Source organism: Gymnoscopelus braueri, assembly GCF_963280865.1.
Source record: "Gymnoscopelus braueri genome assembly, chromosome: 9".
NCBI lineage: Eukaryota > Metazoa > Chordata > Actinopteri > Myctophiformes > Myctophidae > Gymnoscopelus > Gymnoscopelus braueri.
In genome coordinates this window covers 22317360-22337638 of record NC_137610.1, presented here as the reverse complement: position 1 = coordinate 22337638, position 20279 = coordinate 22317360, and the positions used below count along the sequence as shown (strand labels likewise).

At 42.6% G+C, this 20279-nt stretch overlaps 1 protein-coding gene across 1 annotated transcript in view; it reads left to right on the top strand.

Moving 5' to 3' along the window:
- b4galnt4a (beta-1,4-N-acetyl-galactosaminyl transferase 4a) overlaps window positions 1-20279 on the top strand; it is a 350679-nt gene that overhangs the window by 186388 nt on the left and 144012 nt on the right. The window contains exon 3 of the mRNA XM_080438341.1: window positions 849-947. Coding sequence (XP_080294467.1) covers window positions 849-947 — 99 coding nt within the window. The remainder of the gene's footprint in view (window positions 1-848; window positions 948-20279) is intronic.

The following is a 20279-nucleotide window of genomic DNA, read 5'->3' as shown; positions in this document are numbered from 1 at the left end:
GAGTATAAGCTCATGTATCTGTGAAGATAAAAGCTCAACTCCCCATGCACACGAAGCGAAGGGTGTGATTTTAGGCAGTACAATATATTACAGCCCATAGCTCATAGTCTATGGAGAAGGACTGGGACACTCACCAATTAATGGATTTATCCAGATGGATCATGGATGGATGAATAGATGCATGGATGGATATGAATATTTATGGATAGATTGGATGGATATGGAGGGATTTATCCAGGGATGGATGGATGGATATTGATGGATATGGAAGGATTTATCCAGGGATAGATGGATCATGGATGGATGGATGGATTGATGTATAGATTGATTGAATATATGATGGATGGATGGATAGATTGATGTATGGAGCACCAGCTCTCATTCTGTAGAATTATCTCCAACTAGTCCATACCCGTGGGGGGATATGCGCATATGATCTGGCAACCCGGGAGCCATTCATCCCATAGCTCGCGGGGCCATCCCACAGCTGGGATGGGCATCCGTAACCATGGCGACATTCTTTTACATAAAAACGCCAATAAACAGCTGACAGTTGGGGAAAGCGGAAAGCGGGCTTCGCTGTTCCTTGCACATGGTAATGCTCAATGGCTGTGTGCAAATGCAGATCAATTGCTCCAGCCACTGAGGAGAACCGGGCTGAAGAGACTTTGGCCTCACCACTGGGACAGAGCTTTGTGGAATTATAGGAGGATTCTCTAATTAACTGTAATATTGAGCAATCAAATGAAATTATTTGTGTTTCCACATCTTTCTTTTTCAGCTGTAGTTGTAATGTGACATGATGTAATTGACATGTCCCCTCTCTCTCTGTCTGTCTTTTCTTGCAGGAGGATGAGCCAATCACGGGAGGAGCACACGGTAAAGACCACGCCCACATCCGAAGGTTCCTCAGCCAGCAGCACAAGAAGTTGCCATGGAAACCCGAGGTAATGCTCTGAGTTCACTAGGTTGTTGTTTTTACTCCACCTGGTTTCCTTTCACTTCTATGTCCTTACCTTTATTTCTTCCCTACCTTTGCATTGTATAGTTTAAAATCTCCATTATCTTTTTTTTTCTTTCTTAAAAAATGCCCTATTTTATACATCAACGTATGACAAGCTCACAATGTGTTGCATATTTGTGCTATTTCACATCTGTGTGTGTGTGTGTGTGTGTGTGTGTGTGTGTGTGTGTGTGTGTGTGTGTTGTTTGACCCCGGCTTACAATTAGGAAAAGATTCAGGTTGAGGAGGTTATAGGATTAGGATTATAGGAATTTAAAGGTTAGGTTTAGTGGAGTTGTAGTTGTAGTTATGCCTGATTTATACTTAGTTGAGTGCCGGAGTCCTGCACTGAACATTGTGTGTGTGCGTGTCTCTCTGCGTGTGTCAGTGCATGTGTGTGTGTGTGTGTGTGTGTGTGTGTGCGTGCGTGTGTGTGCGTGCGATTCCTCACCTCGTCAAGGCCGCTCAGAGGCACAGCACCACATTCATCAGTTATTAACCTTTGTGGAAATGGTTTTATTAGAGGCTCTTCATCACACTGAAGATAATTGCCTGGCAGCATAAGCTTTTTGTTGTGAAATATCATTTAGGAGCAGATGCCCCCTGCGCGTCCCCTCTGTCCCCTCTGTCCCTTTTATGTGTACAAGTCCTTATCAGAGGTCACACACATTCAGGCATGCTCTCTCACCTGTAATGGTGAAAGAAGTACGACGTGTGGGTTCCGGCCGCCTGATGAAGTAAAGTTATTTCCGCTCCAGACCGGATCAGAAAACCGAAAATGGTATGGATCCCATACTAGTAGAAGGACAAAGTATCGGAATATGGAAATACTCAAGTAAAGTAAAAGTACCTTAAAATTGTACTTAAGTACAAGTACTTGAGTTAATGTACTTTTCACCACTGGCTGGTATTTGAGATTCAGGCATGCTCTCTCTCTCTCTCTCTCTCTCTCTCTCTCTCTCTCTCTCTCTCTCTCTCTCTCTCTCTCTCTCTCTCTCTCTCTCTCTCTCTCTCTCTCTCTCTCTCTCTCTCTCTCTCTCTCTCTCTCTCTCTCTCTCTCTCTCTTTCTGTCTCTCTCTCTCTGTGTGTCTCTCTGTGTCTCTCTCTCTCTCGTATCAGTCACAGTAGTAGTGGGAACGTGCCTGCCATTCACCACGATGTATTAATGCGTGTGGTTGATAATCTTTTATCCCACAGCATTAGTGGCTTGTATTAGAGGAGCCTATATGACCTGCAGATTACAGCTCCATGCTCCATTCATTCACATGTTTCACCTCAGCTGCTCATGTAGTTCATTCACAGACACACACACGCACACACACGCACGCACACACAAGCACACTCTCTCTGGGAACAGTAGACATGGCAATTTAAACGGAGGATCTGAGATAAGCGAAGTGCTAAATTTGTAACCTGCACTGCAGAGTTTAATTAGACAAAGTGTGTGTGTGTGTGTGTGTGTGTGTGTGTGTGTGTGTGTGTGTGTGTGTGTGTGTGTGTGTGTGTGTGTGTGTGTGTGTGTGTCTTGTGAGTTTCTCTAAGAGGTGTGTGTCTAAGAGGCACATTTGAGGGGTAGTTTTGATGATTCAGTAGTTGTTTCCTGGCTTATGGTTACTCTCTGTTAATAACATGCCTGTTTGACTACAGTATATCATCTCTGTTGGGTAGAAACCTCATAATATGAGTTTTTCACCCACTGTTACTTTTCAGGATTCCTATTTAAAAACAGCCAAAGTAGCAGATCTACAAGCTCAAAACGTGTCGCTTCGCGCCGCGTTTCGAGCTTGTGGATCTGCTACTTTTGATGCTGTTGTGTGACGCCGTAGTATGAGGATAATTCCTTTAACAGGTCCGTTCATGAAAGTCCTTGCGGTCTTGTTTCCAATGAGGGCCTGTGAGCAATTAGGGGTTAAGAGTCTTGCTCAGGGACAAATTTCATTTCATCGACACATTTGCTGGCCTGGCCTGGAATCGTACCTGGGGCAACCAGGGCCTCTGGCTCCCTAGGCGGGCTCACTAACCACTCAGCTATATGGCCGCCCCTATGATCAAGTAGGGCGTTAATTTACGGAAACACAAAAAGTTAGGATATGGAGATACAAGGTTTTTGCCCGACAGAGACGATGTACCGTACAGGAGGATGTCTAACAGATGTGGGTTAGTGTTACAGGACTATATACTAGGCCGTAACAATAAATGCCTGGTTAGAATCTTGTCTGCCTGAGGCATAACAGCCCTGCATAACCTAGACATCTGTCCCCGTTGTACAGTAATGCAATTAACATGAGAAATGAATCCTATCCAACCTCATGTACCGCATTCTATGTCTAACTGGAAGGTAGGCTACTGTATCTGCAGTGGTGGAAGAATTTTTGTGAAAAGGTTAAAGCACTATGTTCTGATAGTAATCATTGCTATAGAGTGTTTGTTCAGTCACAGGGGTCTTCCTGTCTCTCCATCTCTTGACTTTATTGAACAGAAAATAGATTTGTAGGTAGGTGACACAATTTCAGCCAATCAGGAGAGAGAGTACCCATTTATCACCTTCATTTTTTATAGTGTTCCAGTTCCAATTTTGTCTGCTCATTTATTTGTGTCATCACTTGCAATTTCTCTTGTTTAATCTGTATCCCGACTGAGTTCTCTATCCTGATTGGATAAAATTGGTATCCTGACCTGAAAATAAAATTTCTGTTTAATAAAGAGCTGGAGAGACACAGAGTTTCCTGTTACTGAACAAACACTCTATAGCAATGAGTACTATCAGGATATAGAGCTATTTAACACTTATTTTAACCAAAGAAAATCACTTACCCTACCTTTAAGTAACAGTAATAATATTACCACAATACCCTGGTGCCACAATATTGGTACATTCAAAACTTGAGTAAAAGTTTGAAAGTTTTGGTATCAAAATATCCTTACAGTACCAAAGGTTTTTCAACATTTGTGAGACTTATTCGTAAAAATAGCTGATGTACTGTGTGTACTACACATAATTGTAGTGGAGTAAAAAAAAAAGCAAGATATATATATATATTTTTTTAATGAAGTCAAAGTAACTCAATATTGTACTTAAGCACAATATGAGTAGCCTACATACTTTCCACCACTGGGTAGGTGTGACTCAGTGAATAAGCAGAGGGATGGAACAGCTGTAGCCCACGTCAGCTTATTATATTATTATATATTATTATATATATCCAGGACAGCTTATTATATTTAAAGGGCTTTACTTGGCCAACCCACATCCTCAGTGGGAATGGTGTGTATGGCAGGAGTCCAGGGTTCACAGGACATTTCTCTCTTTTTTCCCCTCCAAGCTTTAAGTTGTTGCCTCAGTTCGTGGTAAAGCCCGGTTCATAGGCTACTTACTGTGTAGCAGTGGTAGATGTCTAGTCTCTCACGTAGAAGACCCAGGTTCCAATCTTGCATCTAACGTACGTAAGTTAGAGATTGCTGGTTTAAGTTACTTTTAATCAACATGAATTCTGGTGTAGTCGAATGGCTGCCGTGTTAAGGTGGGTGCATTTTGAGGTTTGAGGTCACTGTTTGTTGTTGTTTTCTGGGTTTTTCTGTTTGTTATAGGTTTTATTATTGCTTTGTAAATGGTCTATGGTCTATATGTTGCTATTGGTCGTCTGGAAAGCGCTTTGGCTCAACTGCTGTTGTTTTTTAAATGTGCTGTATCAGTTAAGTAAAGTAAAGTTGACTTGACTAGTTATCGGTATCGCAATGAAAACACATATTTCAGGGGTTTCAAGAAAACAAAAAATATTATTATATTACCATTAAAATCTTAGTGTTTTGCTAGTTATTTGGGGGCCCACTTGCAATGTCCTCACGGCCCAACCAGTGGGACCCAGCCCACAGGTTGGGAATCACTGGTAGAATGTGTTGAAGTAGTCATGTCAGGCATAGGCGGTGGAACACAGTAACAACAACCCACACTGGTTCTCCTGCAACAAGCCGATCTAGAGTTATTCCGTGTTGATCCTTCACCCCTGTTCTCAACAACATGATGCTAATTCCTTCTCTGGCTCTCATACACTGCAGCTTATTATACACGTGCATACATTAAAGATACAACATAGTTTATCCAGAGTTCTGCTAATGAATAAATGTATATAAAAAGCATTGTGCAGCTCATTTAACACCTTGCATTGTTCTGTTCTGTTTTGCTTGTAAGCCTGCAGCTACAGAGTGATGTACTCTTCCCATAGTAAAATACCAGTACCAATCTGACTCCAAAGAGAATACAAATCGCCTTCCCCTTCTCTCCAGCTCTTTAATAAACATAAAATACATTTTCAGGTGGGGTTGCCAAATCCATCCAATCAGGAGAGAGTAACCATTTATCAGCATCAATTTTGTAGAGTCCTGTTCCAAGTTTGTCTGCTCTTTTCTCTGTGTCATCACTTCACTTCCAATTTCTCTTGACTTGTCTATCCTTTATCCTGTATGAGTTCTCTCTCCTGATTGGATCAAATTCATATCCCGACCTGAAAACGCGTGTTCTGCTCACGAAAGAGCTGGAGAGACATGGAGCAATGATCATTACTCAGAATATAGATATATTAACACTTAGCCTATATTATATATATATATATATATATATTAACCCATTAAGACCGGGAAAGCATCTGTCATTTTTAGATTTAAGCTAAAAAGCATTATTTTACACTTTGGCTATTCAAAAATAGCAGATATACAAGCTCATAGTGCCGCGCTATGAGCTTGTATATCTGCTATTTTTGAGAAATCGTGAAAATGTGTGCAAATCTTTGAATATATATTTTTTCAAGCGAACATTTGTAACTCAAATCTTTGCTTCTGGGGGTCCCTGGAACAAAATATTTTGATATGGGGGTCCGTGGCCAAATACACATTTTGGGGTCCTTGACATGAAAAAGTTTGAGAACCACTGACATAGTAACATAAGCTTTTCAAAAAACTGTTTTAGAAGACAGGATTTAGAAGACATTTTGTAGAATCGGCCTCAGGTTAACAACAACAACAACAACAACAACAACAAAACACTCTGAGGAGTTGACTGTGCATCCAGCATTGACATGGTTGTCTGTGACATCTTCCACATGTGGCTGATGTCTCATTCCCACATGCCATCTGGCCTCTAACATCTGTTGCATGAATATTGAAGAGACGCCGATCTAAATGTAGACAAGGCTTGTGGCACAATTGAACACAGGACTACTTAAAAGGTGAGCTGTGACATAATCGTCTCTGTCTGGGTATGAAACCTCACAAGTCCAAAACTGTTACTGCTCAGGATTCAAATTCAGAAATAGCAACAAAAAAAAAGCAGCAGATCTACGTTTTGAGCTTGTGGATCTGCTACTTTTGATACATATGTGTGACACTGTCGTGGTATCAAGTAGGGCGTTCATTTACAAAAAAAACACAACAAATATGGAGATGAGAGGTTTCTGTCCGACAGCAACGATGTGACAATAGACAGTGGTGGAAAATGTACTCACATTTTTACTTAAAGGTTCGATGACATTCATTTTCACTTTTTTTTTTTTAAATGTTTTTTGGGGGGTTTTATGACCTCAATTACACCCAAAAAATCTGAACTTTGAACATTCAGTGGATTTTCTGTGGTCTGGGGTTTTCTGAATAATTAGGCTGAAAAGTAATCTGAGCTTGGCCCTTCGACAGTGAGGTCACAGTCAATTAATCCCGCCCACTCTCCTCCTCGCCCCTCCCCTCCCCTATCCTTTCCTTTGGGGGGGGCGGAGCAGAGGCGATGATTGACAGGCAAAATCCCTCACCAGCGACACCCGCAGGCAAAGATTTCTTTTTTCATTGCAGTTGAAAAGGCTTTAGAAATGTGAGACAAAAACACCTACAGTGAATCACTGGAGTGGAGTTTTCAGTTAAAACTTTTTGTACACGTTTGAAGGACCAGGACAAAGACTCTGAATGTGGTGTAAACATGAATGTCATGATACCTTTAACTAAAAGTATCAATACAAAAATGTAGAAGTACTACTGTTACAAGTAAAAGTCCGGAATAAAAACAATTACTTGAGTAAAAGTACAAAAGTATTGGTATCAAAATATACTTAAAGTACAAAAGTAAAAGTACTCATTATGCAGAGTGTCTTTCACAAAATGTATACAAATCTTTTGAAAATAGCAGATCTACAAGCTCACAATGCGTCGCATCGCGACCCATTGTGAGCTTGTAGATCGGCTATTTTCAAATGGCCGGAATATATAAAGAGCTTAAGTGGTTAATGCATACTGTATTTAATAAAAATCTAAATCTGAACAGTTTTCAAATAAATGTAGTGGAGTAAAAGTACAATATTTGCCTCTAAGATATATAGTAGAAGAAGTAAAAGTATTGAAAATTGGAAATACTCCACTAAAGTAAAAAATACCTAAAAAGTACATTACTTAAGTAAATGTACTATAGTTACTTTACACCACTGACAATAGAGCTGTAATAAGCAGCAATCTGGAGCATTTCACGGACTCAAACAGGGAATGCGTCGGGGGGTCAGATCGAACATAACCGCAGTGGGATACTGTGCGTTTTTGTTTGCCATTGAAGTGGCAAAGCTTTTATGAGACTTGTTATGGTTTAATATTTCTCTCTGTTTTATCGTTTTTAGATGTACAGTCTCCCTGCTGTGAATGTCGTTGCTGTGAGAAACCTCGCATCTCCATATTTTAACTATTTGTGTTTTTTCGAAAATTAACGCCCTACTTGATCATACAACAGCGTCACACAAACGCATCGTAAGTAGCAGATCCACAAGCTCGAAACGGGGCGCGAAGCGACACGTTTTGAGCTTGTAGATCTGCTACCTTTGATGTTTTTGAATTTGAGTCCTGAAAAGTAGCAGTTTTGGACATATGAGGTTTCCACCCGACAGAGACGATATGAGTTGGCATGCGGTAATGTAATCTGTAAAAGGGTTTTATTGCCCCAAACCTAATATCTTTTTCATTGTTTTGGGTCGGGGGAAACTGAAGGCTCCTCAGTGGGAAAATATGTTTTGCAGAATTCCTCCCAACTGCATTGTATAGTAGGTCAGGCATGACAAACATCAGGATTTGCGTGTAAAAGTCAACATTTCCTTCTTTCTTTCTTTCTTTCTTTCTTTACCTCCCTTTCCTTTTCCCTTTCTTTAGTTTTTTCCCCCTTTTGACTTTACTAGGCATATGTGCCCGTCGGGCACCGTTCTACTCAGGAATGATGCAAGTTGGGAACGATGCAAATAGGGAATGCATGCCCCACCCTGTTATGCAATACCCATTATACCCGTCCGAGTACCCACTGTAACCGTCTGTCTCTGTGACACTTTAATGCCCATATATGGAGCTCTCTGTATCTGTCTGTCTGCCTGTGTCCCTTTTATGCCCATATATGGAGATCTCTGTATCTGTCTGTCTGCCTGTGTCCCTTTTATGCCCATATATGGAGCTCTCTGTATCTGTCTGTCTGCCTGTGTCCCTTTTATGCCCATATATGAAGATCTCTATGTCTGTCTGCCCTTGTCCCTTTTGTGCGCATATATGGAGATCCCTGATGTTCGCAGTTATATGGCCCTATATGGGCATACCCATATATGGGCATATGGGGGGGATCGGCGGTTCTAGAAAGTCCTTGGAAAGTGTTAAACGTCTGTGGAGAATGTGTGGAGAATGTCTGAAGAGTGCAAACTGTGGAGAGTGCTGACTAAGTAATCAAATGGCAGGTGTGGGGAATTGGACAGGTGTGGGGATATCATATCAATTGGCTCATTTGGGCCACGGGCCAGAGCCTTTTCTGGCGGTTCTGGACAACCGCCTATCCGGCCGACTCAACGCCGGGCACTGCACTCCCTCGGGTCGTCTGCGACGTGTGTGGCGAATTTGAAGTCGGGCGGTCGAACGGTTCTCGAGATATGTGGATTACAGACGGACGTACATACATACAGAGATTCGGTGCATTTATTGTAAGATATATAAAATTTGGGGGTCCTTGGCACGAAAACGTTTGAGAACTATACCGTCTTAGCTCGTAGTGCATCTCAAAAGAAGACTACTGAACTCAAGCCAAGCCCCCCCCTCTCCCCTCAGTCAGTCACACAGTCCCACAGCTGCGTGTGTGTCTGTGTGTCTGTCCACTGCTCACTTCGCTACCTCTCTGCCCTAATTACCAGCGCTAACTTGATTGCCTGGCATCATGGCAGAGGTCGGGGGGGGGGAAGGGGGGGCTTCACAACAGCCAGGGGGCCGTAGATTTAGACACGGAGGAGGTGGAGCGCTGCCATATGCTGGCTGCCAACTCACAGCCGGAGGTCGGGGTAGACAGACAAAGACACACACGTTCACAAACACACACACACACCCGACATGCACACGAGCACAAATAGCAGTGGTGGAAAGTAACTACTGTAAGTGCATTACACTCAAGTACTGTACTTAAGTACAGTTTTGAGGTACTTTGACTTTACTTGAGTACGGTATTTAAATGTCTTGATACTTTATACTTGTCGTCGCTGTCGGGCTGAAACCTCTCATCTCCATATTTTAACTTTTTTCCTAAATGAACGCCCTACTTGATCATAGTACAGCGTCACACAAAAGCACCAAAAGCTTGTGGATCTGCTTTTGATGCTTTTGAATTTGAATCCTGAAAAGTAACTGTTTTGGACAGCTTTAGTTATTAGTTACTTGGGAAGAGTAGTGTATATTTGTCTGTCATTAAATGTTTCGATGAATTGAGTACAAAGGACCCCAATGGAAACAAGCCATAGTGCTTTCTTGGGTTTCAAACAGACCTTGTATTGAACTGCGCTTCCCTGTGCTCGTCTTTGCAAACTGTTAATAAAGTATTCAATCAATCACTCAAACTCATGCTCTATGTATCACTGAATATGACACCGTTGGGACCTCAGTCCCTTGTTATAGACAGCTCTGCTGAACATTAGGATCTAATACGCAGGACGCGTGGACACGTCCGTCAAGGACACTGATGGCGGGGACAGAGACAAAGTGAGGGAGACGGAGAGAGAGAGAGAGATGGCCTCCACTTATTTTAACAGCAGAGGACACACAGGTGTGGAAGAATAAACAGAGTCCTTGGTGATAAAGTTGACATTGATGCAGGTAGAACTTTTTTGTAAACGAGAAAGAAAGTGATGTAGGCTAGTAGACTACTGTTAGAGCGATTGGAGGCTTTTAATTTGAAATCCACATAGTTAAAAAAAAAAAAAGGGGGGATTTATTGGCTTTTAATTTGAAATACATGCAGTAAAATCTGGAGTGTTCATTTAATTCTGGTAGTTGTTGTCAGCACACAGAAATAAGATACAAGACACCCCACCCATCGGCCGCCGTGTTAAGTGGTCTGATGTGTGGGCCGCGTCACGCGTGCATGTTACTGTTACTGTTCTAGATTAAAAAAGATATTCTCCCCCGACATGCTGTTCAGATACGTACAGTATATCGCCAACCGGATGATGTTGAGATGCCAAGTGGAGTGGCTCATTTAGAGCAGAGGTAGAGATTACCTGTAGAGATGGATAGACATGAACACTGATGGCTGACTGACACACTTTGTTCTGACTGACAGCCGCTTGAGAAATACGCTTGAAGGATGGGAACACTCACAGAGTGTGTGTGTGTGTGTGTGTGTGTGTGTGTGTGTGTGTGTGTGTGTGTGTGTGTGTGTGTGTGTGTGTGTGTGTGTGTGTGTGTGTGTGTGTGTGTGTGTGTGTGTGTGTGTGTGTGTGTGTGTGTGTGTGTGTGTGTGTGCGTTTTGGACAGCCTATTATTTAGCACTCAGGGAGGGAGGTTACTGTGGCATGACAGAAACACAAGACTCAGGGGCGTGCGCGCAGCACAGCTGGCTCATCGCGTGCACGCATGCAAGCACACACACACGTATGTGTATGGAGTGAAAACACTGGAGGACAAGGAATGAGATCACTCTCTCTCTCTCTCTTTTTGTTTCACTCTGTCTGTCTGTCCTTCTCTTTCTCTGTCTCCGTCTCTCTCTCTCTCTGTCGCTCTCTGTCTCTATCGTTCTCTCCCTCAATCTCTCTCTTTCTCTCTCTCTCTGTGTGTGTGAGTGTGTGTTTGTGTGTGCGCGCGCGTGCGTGCGTGCGTCTCTTTCTCTCTCTCTCTCCCTCTCTGTCTCTCTCTGTGTGGGTGTGTGGGTGGGTGTGTGTGTGTGTGTGTGTGTGTGTTGGTGGGTGGGTGGTTGGGCGGGCGGGCGGGCGGGCGGTCGGTGCGTCTCTCTCTCTCTCTCTCTCTCTCTCTCTCTCCACAGCCCATCACTACATTTTAGAGTGACAGGAGGTCACAGCAGAGGATATATTATTATTATTTCCCCTCACCAATCAGCGTTCCATCACACTGTGTGTGTGTGTGTGTGTGTGTGTGTGTGTGTGTGTGTGTGTGTGTGTGTGTGTGTGTGTGTGTGTGTGTGTGTGTGTGTGTGTGTGTGTGTGTGTGTGTGTGTGTGTGTGCAGTATGCAGTCTTAAACAGGCCAGTGTGTCAGGCTGCAGAGAGGAGGTGGAGGAGACATATGCTCCCTGTATGCTTGTCTCTCTCATTAGGGCTGACATGATAGACAGCCTGCACTGTACCATCCTCAGTGTTCATTTAAGACCTCAGGCCCATTCTACAATAAGCCTTCTAAACCAGCTAGTTCTCACACTTTTTCGTGCCAAGGACCCCCAAAATTGATGCGTATTAGGCCGTGGACCCCCATCTGAAATCTATCTATCTAACTACAGTGGTGTAAAGTAACTAAGTACATTTACTCATGTACTGTACTTAAGTACAATTTTGAGGTACTTTTACTTTACTGGAGTATTTCCAATTATCAGTCCTTTTACTTCTACTCCACTACATCTCAGAGGCAAATATTGTACTTTTACTCCACTAAAATGTTTTGAAAACATTTGTTACTAGTTACTTTTCAGATATAAATTATTACGTTATAAAACATACATTTACTACTCTACCCGTATTTTATACCTAGGCTATTTGAAAATAGACGATCTACAAGCTCACAACGCGTCTCATCGCAACGCGTTGTGAGCTTGTAGATCTGCTATTTTCAAACATTGTAGTACTTTTACTTTTGGTACTTTAAGTACATTTTGATACCAATACTTTTGTAGTTTTCTATCCTATCTATCTATCTATCTATCTATCTATCTATCTATCTATCTATCTATCTATCTATCTATCTATCTATCTATCTATCTATCTGTCCTCATTTGCACTGTACAGTTTTTGAAATGATATTTTATTACTATCAACAGAAATAAAAACTGCACACCGGTTATTTTATTACTACTCACAAAACCCCAGCATTGTCATCAATATGAGCAACTTTCTGTCAATTAAATTATTGAAGCGATGGTTCTCTTTTCATTATCTCCAAGGCGGTAGTGAAGTGGTTTTGAGGAGCACTCCTTTAAGCCATTCAATCCGGGAACACATCTGTGTCATTTTAGATTTGAGCCACAACCATTATTTTATACTTCAGATATACAAGCTCATAGTGCGGCACCGAGTGCCGCACTATGCTTGTAGATCTGCTATTTTTGAAAAATTGTGAAAATGTGTGCAAATCCTTGAAAATATATATATTTTAAAGCGAACATTTTTAACTCCAAACAAATCTAAAAATGACACAGATGCATTCCCAGATTGAATGGGTTAAAATCACTCTGTGTATGTGCACAGGACGATGATTTAAAACCACAGCTTCGCTCCCCTGCCAAACACATGCAGATGTAAAAAGAATAAACTAGGGGTGCACACTCCAGGGGGTCCCCAGCAAAATGTGCAATGTACATCTGCTGTTTTTGAGCATTTTTGAACAATCTTGAAAGTGTTTGGAAAACTCTGAATATATATATTATGTATATATATTTATTTGAGGGTCCTTGTTTGAGGAGCACTGGTTTAACACAATCAGATTGGACTTTTCCATCCCACGCTGTCCATGGAAAGAGTCTATTCCTCAGACACCTTTCAAAACGAATATGAAAGAAATAAGAGGGAATAATAATTGTTGTGTTGATTTCATTTGAAAGCTCCTGCCTCGGAGCTTTCCAGTGGATCTTTATTGACAATAAGTCAACAGCCAAGAACGGACAGCAGGGGCCAACAGGCGCGTATAGTGTGAGCAGCAAGGTCGTAGTGTTCTTTATTGGTCCGTATAGTACAGTGTGACCCCATGAATCAGGTGTCTTCAACAGGGGGTCCGGGACCCCTAGGGCGTCCTCATAGATACTGCAGGGGGCCGCCATATCTTTGTGTTATAGGCAATTCTTTATTTTTACATTAACCACTTACAGTAGCATCCCTAGCAGATCTAACTCACAACTATAGCTCAACAACGTGTCTGTGACGCGTTGTGAGCTTGTAGATCGGCCATAAATCGTGAGCTTTTGGCTTTACATCGCGGACAATTTATTTGTACAACATTAACCACTTGAACCCCAGCATCCATATTCTGGGAGGAACATTAGCCAAAAATTGCAGATCTACAAGCTCACAACGTGCCGCATTGTGTTGCGTTGAGTACAGTTGTACATAAGTCGGTTTCTCTTAAGAATAGACGTTAGTTTTTAGTACTAACACAAGTTAAAACCTATGGACAGGGAGAAGACATGTACATCGTTACTATCGGGGCAGAAACCTTGTATCTCCATATTTTTTTTTGTTTTTTTTTGTAAATTAATGCCCCTACATCATCATCACACCAGAGTGTTGCACAAAGGTCATGAAAATATCCAACAGATCGGCTATTTTCACTATTTTTTTAATGTTTTTTAAAATAATAATAAAATAGGAATGATTTTGGACATACAAGGTTCCCGCCTGACATCAACGACATGTCAATTCCAGTGCAGATGGGAGACCAGACGCAGCCTCATTACAGCTGCTACAGTATAGACCACATGAACCTTTTGCCTCCTAGCGTTGTGTCGTTCTCCTCTGCATGAGACGACGTCTCATTATCTCCACTCATATGTTGTTTTATCTCAACATCACACATGTCTGTCTGTCGGAATATCTCACAACTCCAAAACATTTTTTACCTCACGCATTGTCCTGAGTGTTAATTTAACTCAGTGTTGAATTAACACTCCTGCATCCCATCCCTCCTTTTATTGTGTACCTAGGTCTGTCACAATTATTACATATTACCTAATCGCAATTATTTGCGATAATCGCAATTATTTTTTGCATAATCGTCATCGTCAAAATCGTTTCCATGTAGATTTTTTTTCATATATTTTCAACATTTTCAAAAATAGTGGAAATAGCAGATCTACGCGGTGTAGACCAAATAATGGGCGTACGGCGAGATCACCGCAACTTTCGGCATTTATCAATATATATCCTGACTTTGATTTTAGCGTACGGCCCGCTCAAATCTCACGTCAGGTCGGAGGCAGTTGTTGACGTTGGCTGCACCCGTTTGTTCCATCCTAGACCTGCGGAGTAGCACTGTCTCACCGTCTGACAGGCATCTGAACATATGTATCCACTCCAAAATGTATATCTATCACACTAATAAATAATCCCTGTGAAAATATAACATTTTCTAAACTAATTTAAACAAACTGCTTTAACAGTCATTCAGATAAGATTGCAGATCTGGCTGCATTGGCTATTTGACAATAGCAGATCTACAAGCTCACAACGCTTGTAGGAGCTTGTAGATCTGCTATTTTCAAAATATATGCGCTTTATTTTCGGGAGTCGGGACTGGCACGGCCGCGCCGCTGTTATCTTTTCATGGACAGTGAGGACTCCTAACGTACAGTAGCAGTGTGTCCTATGGAGTTATGTGAAGCTGGGTTGAGGATATAAACACGACACTGACCAGCGCAGGTTATTCTTCATGCTGTGGAATCATTTGGGCCACCACGGGAGATCGGACATTTACACTCCCAACACACACCAGCCTTCATCCATTAATGTTTATAATTCATTCATCAATGATCACTCCATAAACGTTCAGATTATTATAACTGCCTTGCCTGCCATCTCTCATTTAACGTGGCGTCACGTCACGGCAGCCCGTGACTCAAGGGGGAATACATGATTGTTTTATTTTAGTGTAACTAGAACGTGCACTGCTTGTAATGGGTTAAACTTAAATTAATATACAAACATATGGTATGATTTATGACGATGAGATTGGTGTCATTCATATAGGCTACTTGACAACACTTGATAAATGTCACTTGGACGTTGGCTTACGGACGAATTTAAGGCAAAAAATAAGCTGTTTTTTACACTCCATTGATAAATGAGGGCCAGTGGGAACTAAACATTCCGATGGAGTGCCGTAACACAGCCTTCAGCAGCGCAGCACAGTGGGAGTAGCAGCACACATAACCTTCTATCCATTTTATGATTATGAATTTGGTCATGGCGGTCCCAGGTGAGGGCTGGTTCTGTCACAGTGTACGTTATGATGTAGCATTCCCACCGCGTGCTTCATCATACGCTCCCCCGTACCGCACCGTACCGCTGGGAAATGAAAGGAAAGGAAATGAAGTGCAGTGCAGTGGTGGAAGAGGTACTGTGCTGTACGATGTTGGGCTAGAAGTAGCAATACTCCACAGTGTCAAAATACTTTGTTAGTCAAGAGTCCCTGCACTGAAAATCTTTTCACCATTTCAGAATCATTTCATGTTATTTGATTATAATTATTGATTATTAACCACTTCAAAAATAGCCGATCTACTGTAACTGTGAGGTTTGATATTTTCCCAATAAAGTTTATTACAATTTCGAATCATCGATTGATTGAATACTTTATTAATAGTTTGCAAAAGGTACAGAGGTACAGTTATACAATAATGCTTGCTTCCATTGTGGTCTTATGTATTCAATTCATCAAGACATATAAAGACATACAATACTATACAAGAGATTGTCAATGCTAGGAGCAATAAAAGTATATTTACAGAAAAACATTTCTTTTGGCAAGCTAGAAGACTGTCTAGGTCCAATTACAAAATGCAGACAGGTGCTCTTTTATGTTGGTTTTGAATGAGGGTATGGAGTTGCACATTTAGATGGCTGTTGGTAGGGCATTCCACATTTTGGTGGCATAATATTAGAATTAATTCATTCCCATGTTTGTGCCGAATCCAGGAGGAATGAGGCTCCCTCTGGCGTCTCCCACTCTTTTGAAGTAGTTTGACAGGTACATGGGCAGTTTGGGCACTGGTTCCTTGAGTATCTCGAAAACCATTCCCGTTGCAAGTTGCTTGCGTAAGTAACAAGTAACAAAAGTTTTGAAATAATTGTAGTCAAAAATACAATATTTGCCTCTGAGATGTAGTGAAGCAGCAGAAATTGAAATACTCAAGTAAAGTAAAAGTACCTCAAAATTGTACTTGAGTAAATGTACTTATACTTTACACCACTGAAGTGAAGTGAAGTGTGCAGTGTGTATTGTACTGTTACATTGTACTCAGATGTGTGTTTGCCAGGGACGTCACGTCTCCATGGCCTGGCGTCCTGCAGGGATTGGCGGTGTCACTCGGCGGCGGCTGCTCGTCAGTGGGAGCGCGGGGCGGCCATTTGTCAGTGCCAAGCCGACCAGCAGGAACCCAGAATGATGCACCAGATCTCTGCACAAAGACACACACAACACTCCCGGGGGGGGGGGGGGTGGAGGAGGAGGAGGAAGAGGAAGAGAGCGATCTGCACTTGGCCTGATAGCACATCCAGATGGAGAGGGAGTGAGGAGGGGAGGGGGAGAGGGAGGTGGTGGTGGGGGCGATGCTAATGGCTATGAGTGGTAAACATTGTGTGGTCTTAACCCATTAAGACCTGAGAAGATTCTAGAAATGTCTTCTAAATCCTAACAGTTTTTTGAAAAAAATCTAAAAAAAATATTTTCGAGATTTTTCAAAAATAGCAGATATACAAGCTCGTAGCGCGGCACTCGGTGCCGCGCTATGAGCTTGTATATCTGCTATTTTTGAATAGCCTAAAGAAATCTAAAAGTGACACAGATGCGTTCCAGGTATCAATGGGTTAAGAGAGAGAGACAGTAATAGTTTGTGTGTGAGTGTGTGTTGACTTTGTAGCAGAGGCATAATAACTAAACAATGTATAGTCTGAAAGAGATACTGTAGGTGCACGAGCAGTAGTGTGTATTAGTGCGTGCGTGTGTGCATGTTGTAGTGGCCTGTTAGGATGTACAGTCTCCGTTAGTGCACACATACCTGTGTTCACTCTCACTCTTTCGCTGACCTTCTGCTGTTCTCCTTCTGTTTGGTTTTCCTCGTGCGTCACCAATTCAACGTTCAACCGATAACAATAACTTCATCTTCCTCTCCACCCTCCTCCTCCTCCTCCTCTCCATCTCCCCTCTACTCCACTCAACCGTAGTCGGAGGTCAGTGCACTCCGCTGCTACGAAAGGTCCATGTTGTAGCTTAAGGCTATATATAGGACAGTCCCTGGGGGGAATCACTGCTGTGTGAGAGAGAGAGAGAGAGAGAGAGAGAGGAACACGAGAGAGAGAAGGAAAGCATGAAGGACAAAGCCATGGTCACTTCAATACGTGACTCAACAGGCTCAAGGCACAGAAAGTATTTTACTATGCACTACACCAGTGATTCTGAACCTTTTTAATATCAAGGACCCGTAATTTGACATGCATTGGACCACATGGCCCCCATTTAATAAGATGTGTGTATCTGCGACCCCAAATCTAAGGACGTGTTCATTGTTATACATGATTTGGTCTGATATTGAGTGTCATTTGGTCCAGTTACAATTTCAACGTAGGCATTTAGCCGATGCTCTTATCCAGCTAGATCAGAGTAAATGGTATGAACCCTGTTCAGGAAATGTTCTGGTGAATAATAGTCACATAAGTAGAGTGCAAAGAGAACAATGTAGTACCTCAGAGAAACTGGGATACCAGGTAAACCTAGCATCTGTCTAAACAGGAGGGAGAAGAGTCTAGGACGTGTAGAGAGTTGCCCAGGGTGTTTTAGAGAAGGTCCAAAATCACTTTATAAGTACAGACAAAATAGCCATTCTTGTATGTTCTCTACTTGCATTCACTTGTAAGGTAATAATGGTGAAGATTAAACTATCAGTGATTTAGCTGAGGTTCCCTGGAATCCCCTCTAGGACCCCTGGGGGTCCCTGAACCCCACGATGAGAGCCACTGCACTACACTGTTACCACGTTATACCTGTACACTCTCACAGTCACAAATGGATAAATGAACACTGAGGATTTTACTGTGCATGTAGCTCATATTACAGTACATATTATTACTGTATATGAAATCGTAGATTAAACTGAACCACGGCAGTTTGTAGTTTTCTGTAGGACATGTGCTTGGGAACCTGTGCCAACTATCCAGTGACCCTAAACCTTGCAATGAAAGTTAGCTGCCTGCTAAATGTCCTCTGGGGCAGTTCATAATTGCCCACTGTCCTTGTTAAATAGAGGAGGGTGATTACCCACTTAAACCATGTAGTTTGTTGACCGGGGTCCCCCAGGGGTCTATAATCCCCTTCTTTTTTCCCTTAACACCAAATCTCTTCACCGAAAATTGCAGATCTACAAGCTTACAACGCGTTGTAAGATTGTTAGATGAGCTATTTTTGCAGGATGTTCACCTATGGTGACATGCCCAGAAAAGCCAAGGGACGATAGGGTTCTTGTGGTGTAAAGAAAAAATTGAAACGCAAAGTACTTTATGTGTTTATTTAGATGCACATTAGTGGACATTCAATACATGAACGTGACTTCAATCAGCTGAACACGATCTCATGTAAACATGCCGGATTTAGCTAAAAGCTCCATTTCCATCCACAGTGCCCAATTGATTCTTGATTGTTGAAATGTGGTGGTAGCTGCTGAAACGAGCTGCCAGCCACACACACCACTTCCTCGTCTTTGGCCGGGGGATCTCCGCAAGTTGCCCGCCTGGCTGGCAGAGAGCCTTAACCTATCCTGTAGAACTTATTTGACCCTGACCGAGTCCGACAGCCCGCCTCTCGTTAAACGCACACGTCGGCATCGAATGACGCCTCAAACTCTCCCGCAGAACCACCGGTGTCATACAGTACATCTCCCTTTTTTTTTGCCCTGGGATCCTCACTGAGGGGGTGGTGTGGGGTGGGTTGCGGTCGGGGGGTATAAGTAGAGGAAGGCAGCCAGGGCACCTCCGTTTTGTCAGCGCTTTGATAGGCTGTTACCCGAGCCCCCCCCCCCCCCCCTCTCAGCGTCTTTCAGGCTGGCCATGGCACCACAACAGCGCCACACTGTCTCTGTGTGTCTCTGGACAGTGAGATAGGAGGTTGAAAAAAGAGAGAGAGAGAAGATCGTTGTTGTCGGGCAGAAACCTCTTATCTCCATATTCTAACTTTTTGTGTTTTTTCGTATATTAACGCCCTACTTGATCTTACAACAGCGTCACACAAAAGCATCAAAAGTAGCTGATACACAAGAGCTTGTAGATCTGCTACTTTTGCAGATCAGTGAACCTTTGGTTGCACGGGTTAGATGTCTGGTTTCTCGTAGGGAAGAACTATTGGGTTTTGAATACAGGTGGTCACATGATATCTGATGGAAAGACACACACACACCACCACAGCACAGAAAAGCAATCTTACCTACGCCCCGCACACAGGCATGTACGCCCTCACTACATGTGAAGACACACTCCTTAGTCTTAACCCTAACCTCAACCTGAATCTTTTCCTTATTGTAAGACTAAAGGTAGCTCTCCGACGCACCGCCATCGTCGGCGGTAAGTGTTGGAAAGCATCTGTTGCCGACAATCTGCTGTTGAATGGGCGGTGGGTACACTGTTGTGTCCGGTTGCAAGTTGTAGGGAAGCGTCGAAAGCCGACGAGGCGACGACCTCTGGATAGCAGCGGGCTTGTTGTTGAAAAAGACATCAAGCCGTAGGCTATTTTTAGCACCATAGTAGCCGTCTGTCTGTGTCTGCTCTCAGGTGCATTCAGTAACTTCATTTGATTGCCAGTCTGTAGTAATCTGTAGTAGTCTATTTGGTGGAGAGCTACCTTAACTCTATTTATATGTCTTGAATTCTTCTACTATGTACGATATTTGGCCTCAAAAGTATAGTAATAAAAGTACACACACACTTTCTCTCAACCCGCTGAGCAGAGAGAGAGAGAGAGAGAGAGAGAGAGAGAGAGAGAGAGAGAGAGAGAGAGAGAGAGAGAGAGAGAGAGAGAGAGAGAGATGAGAGAGAGAGAGAGAG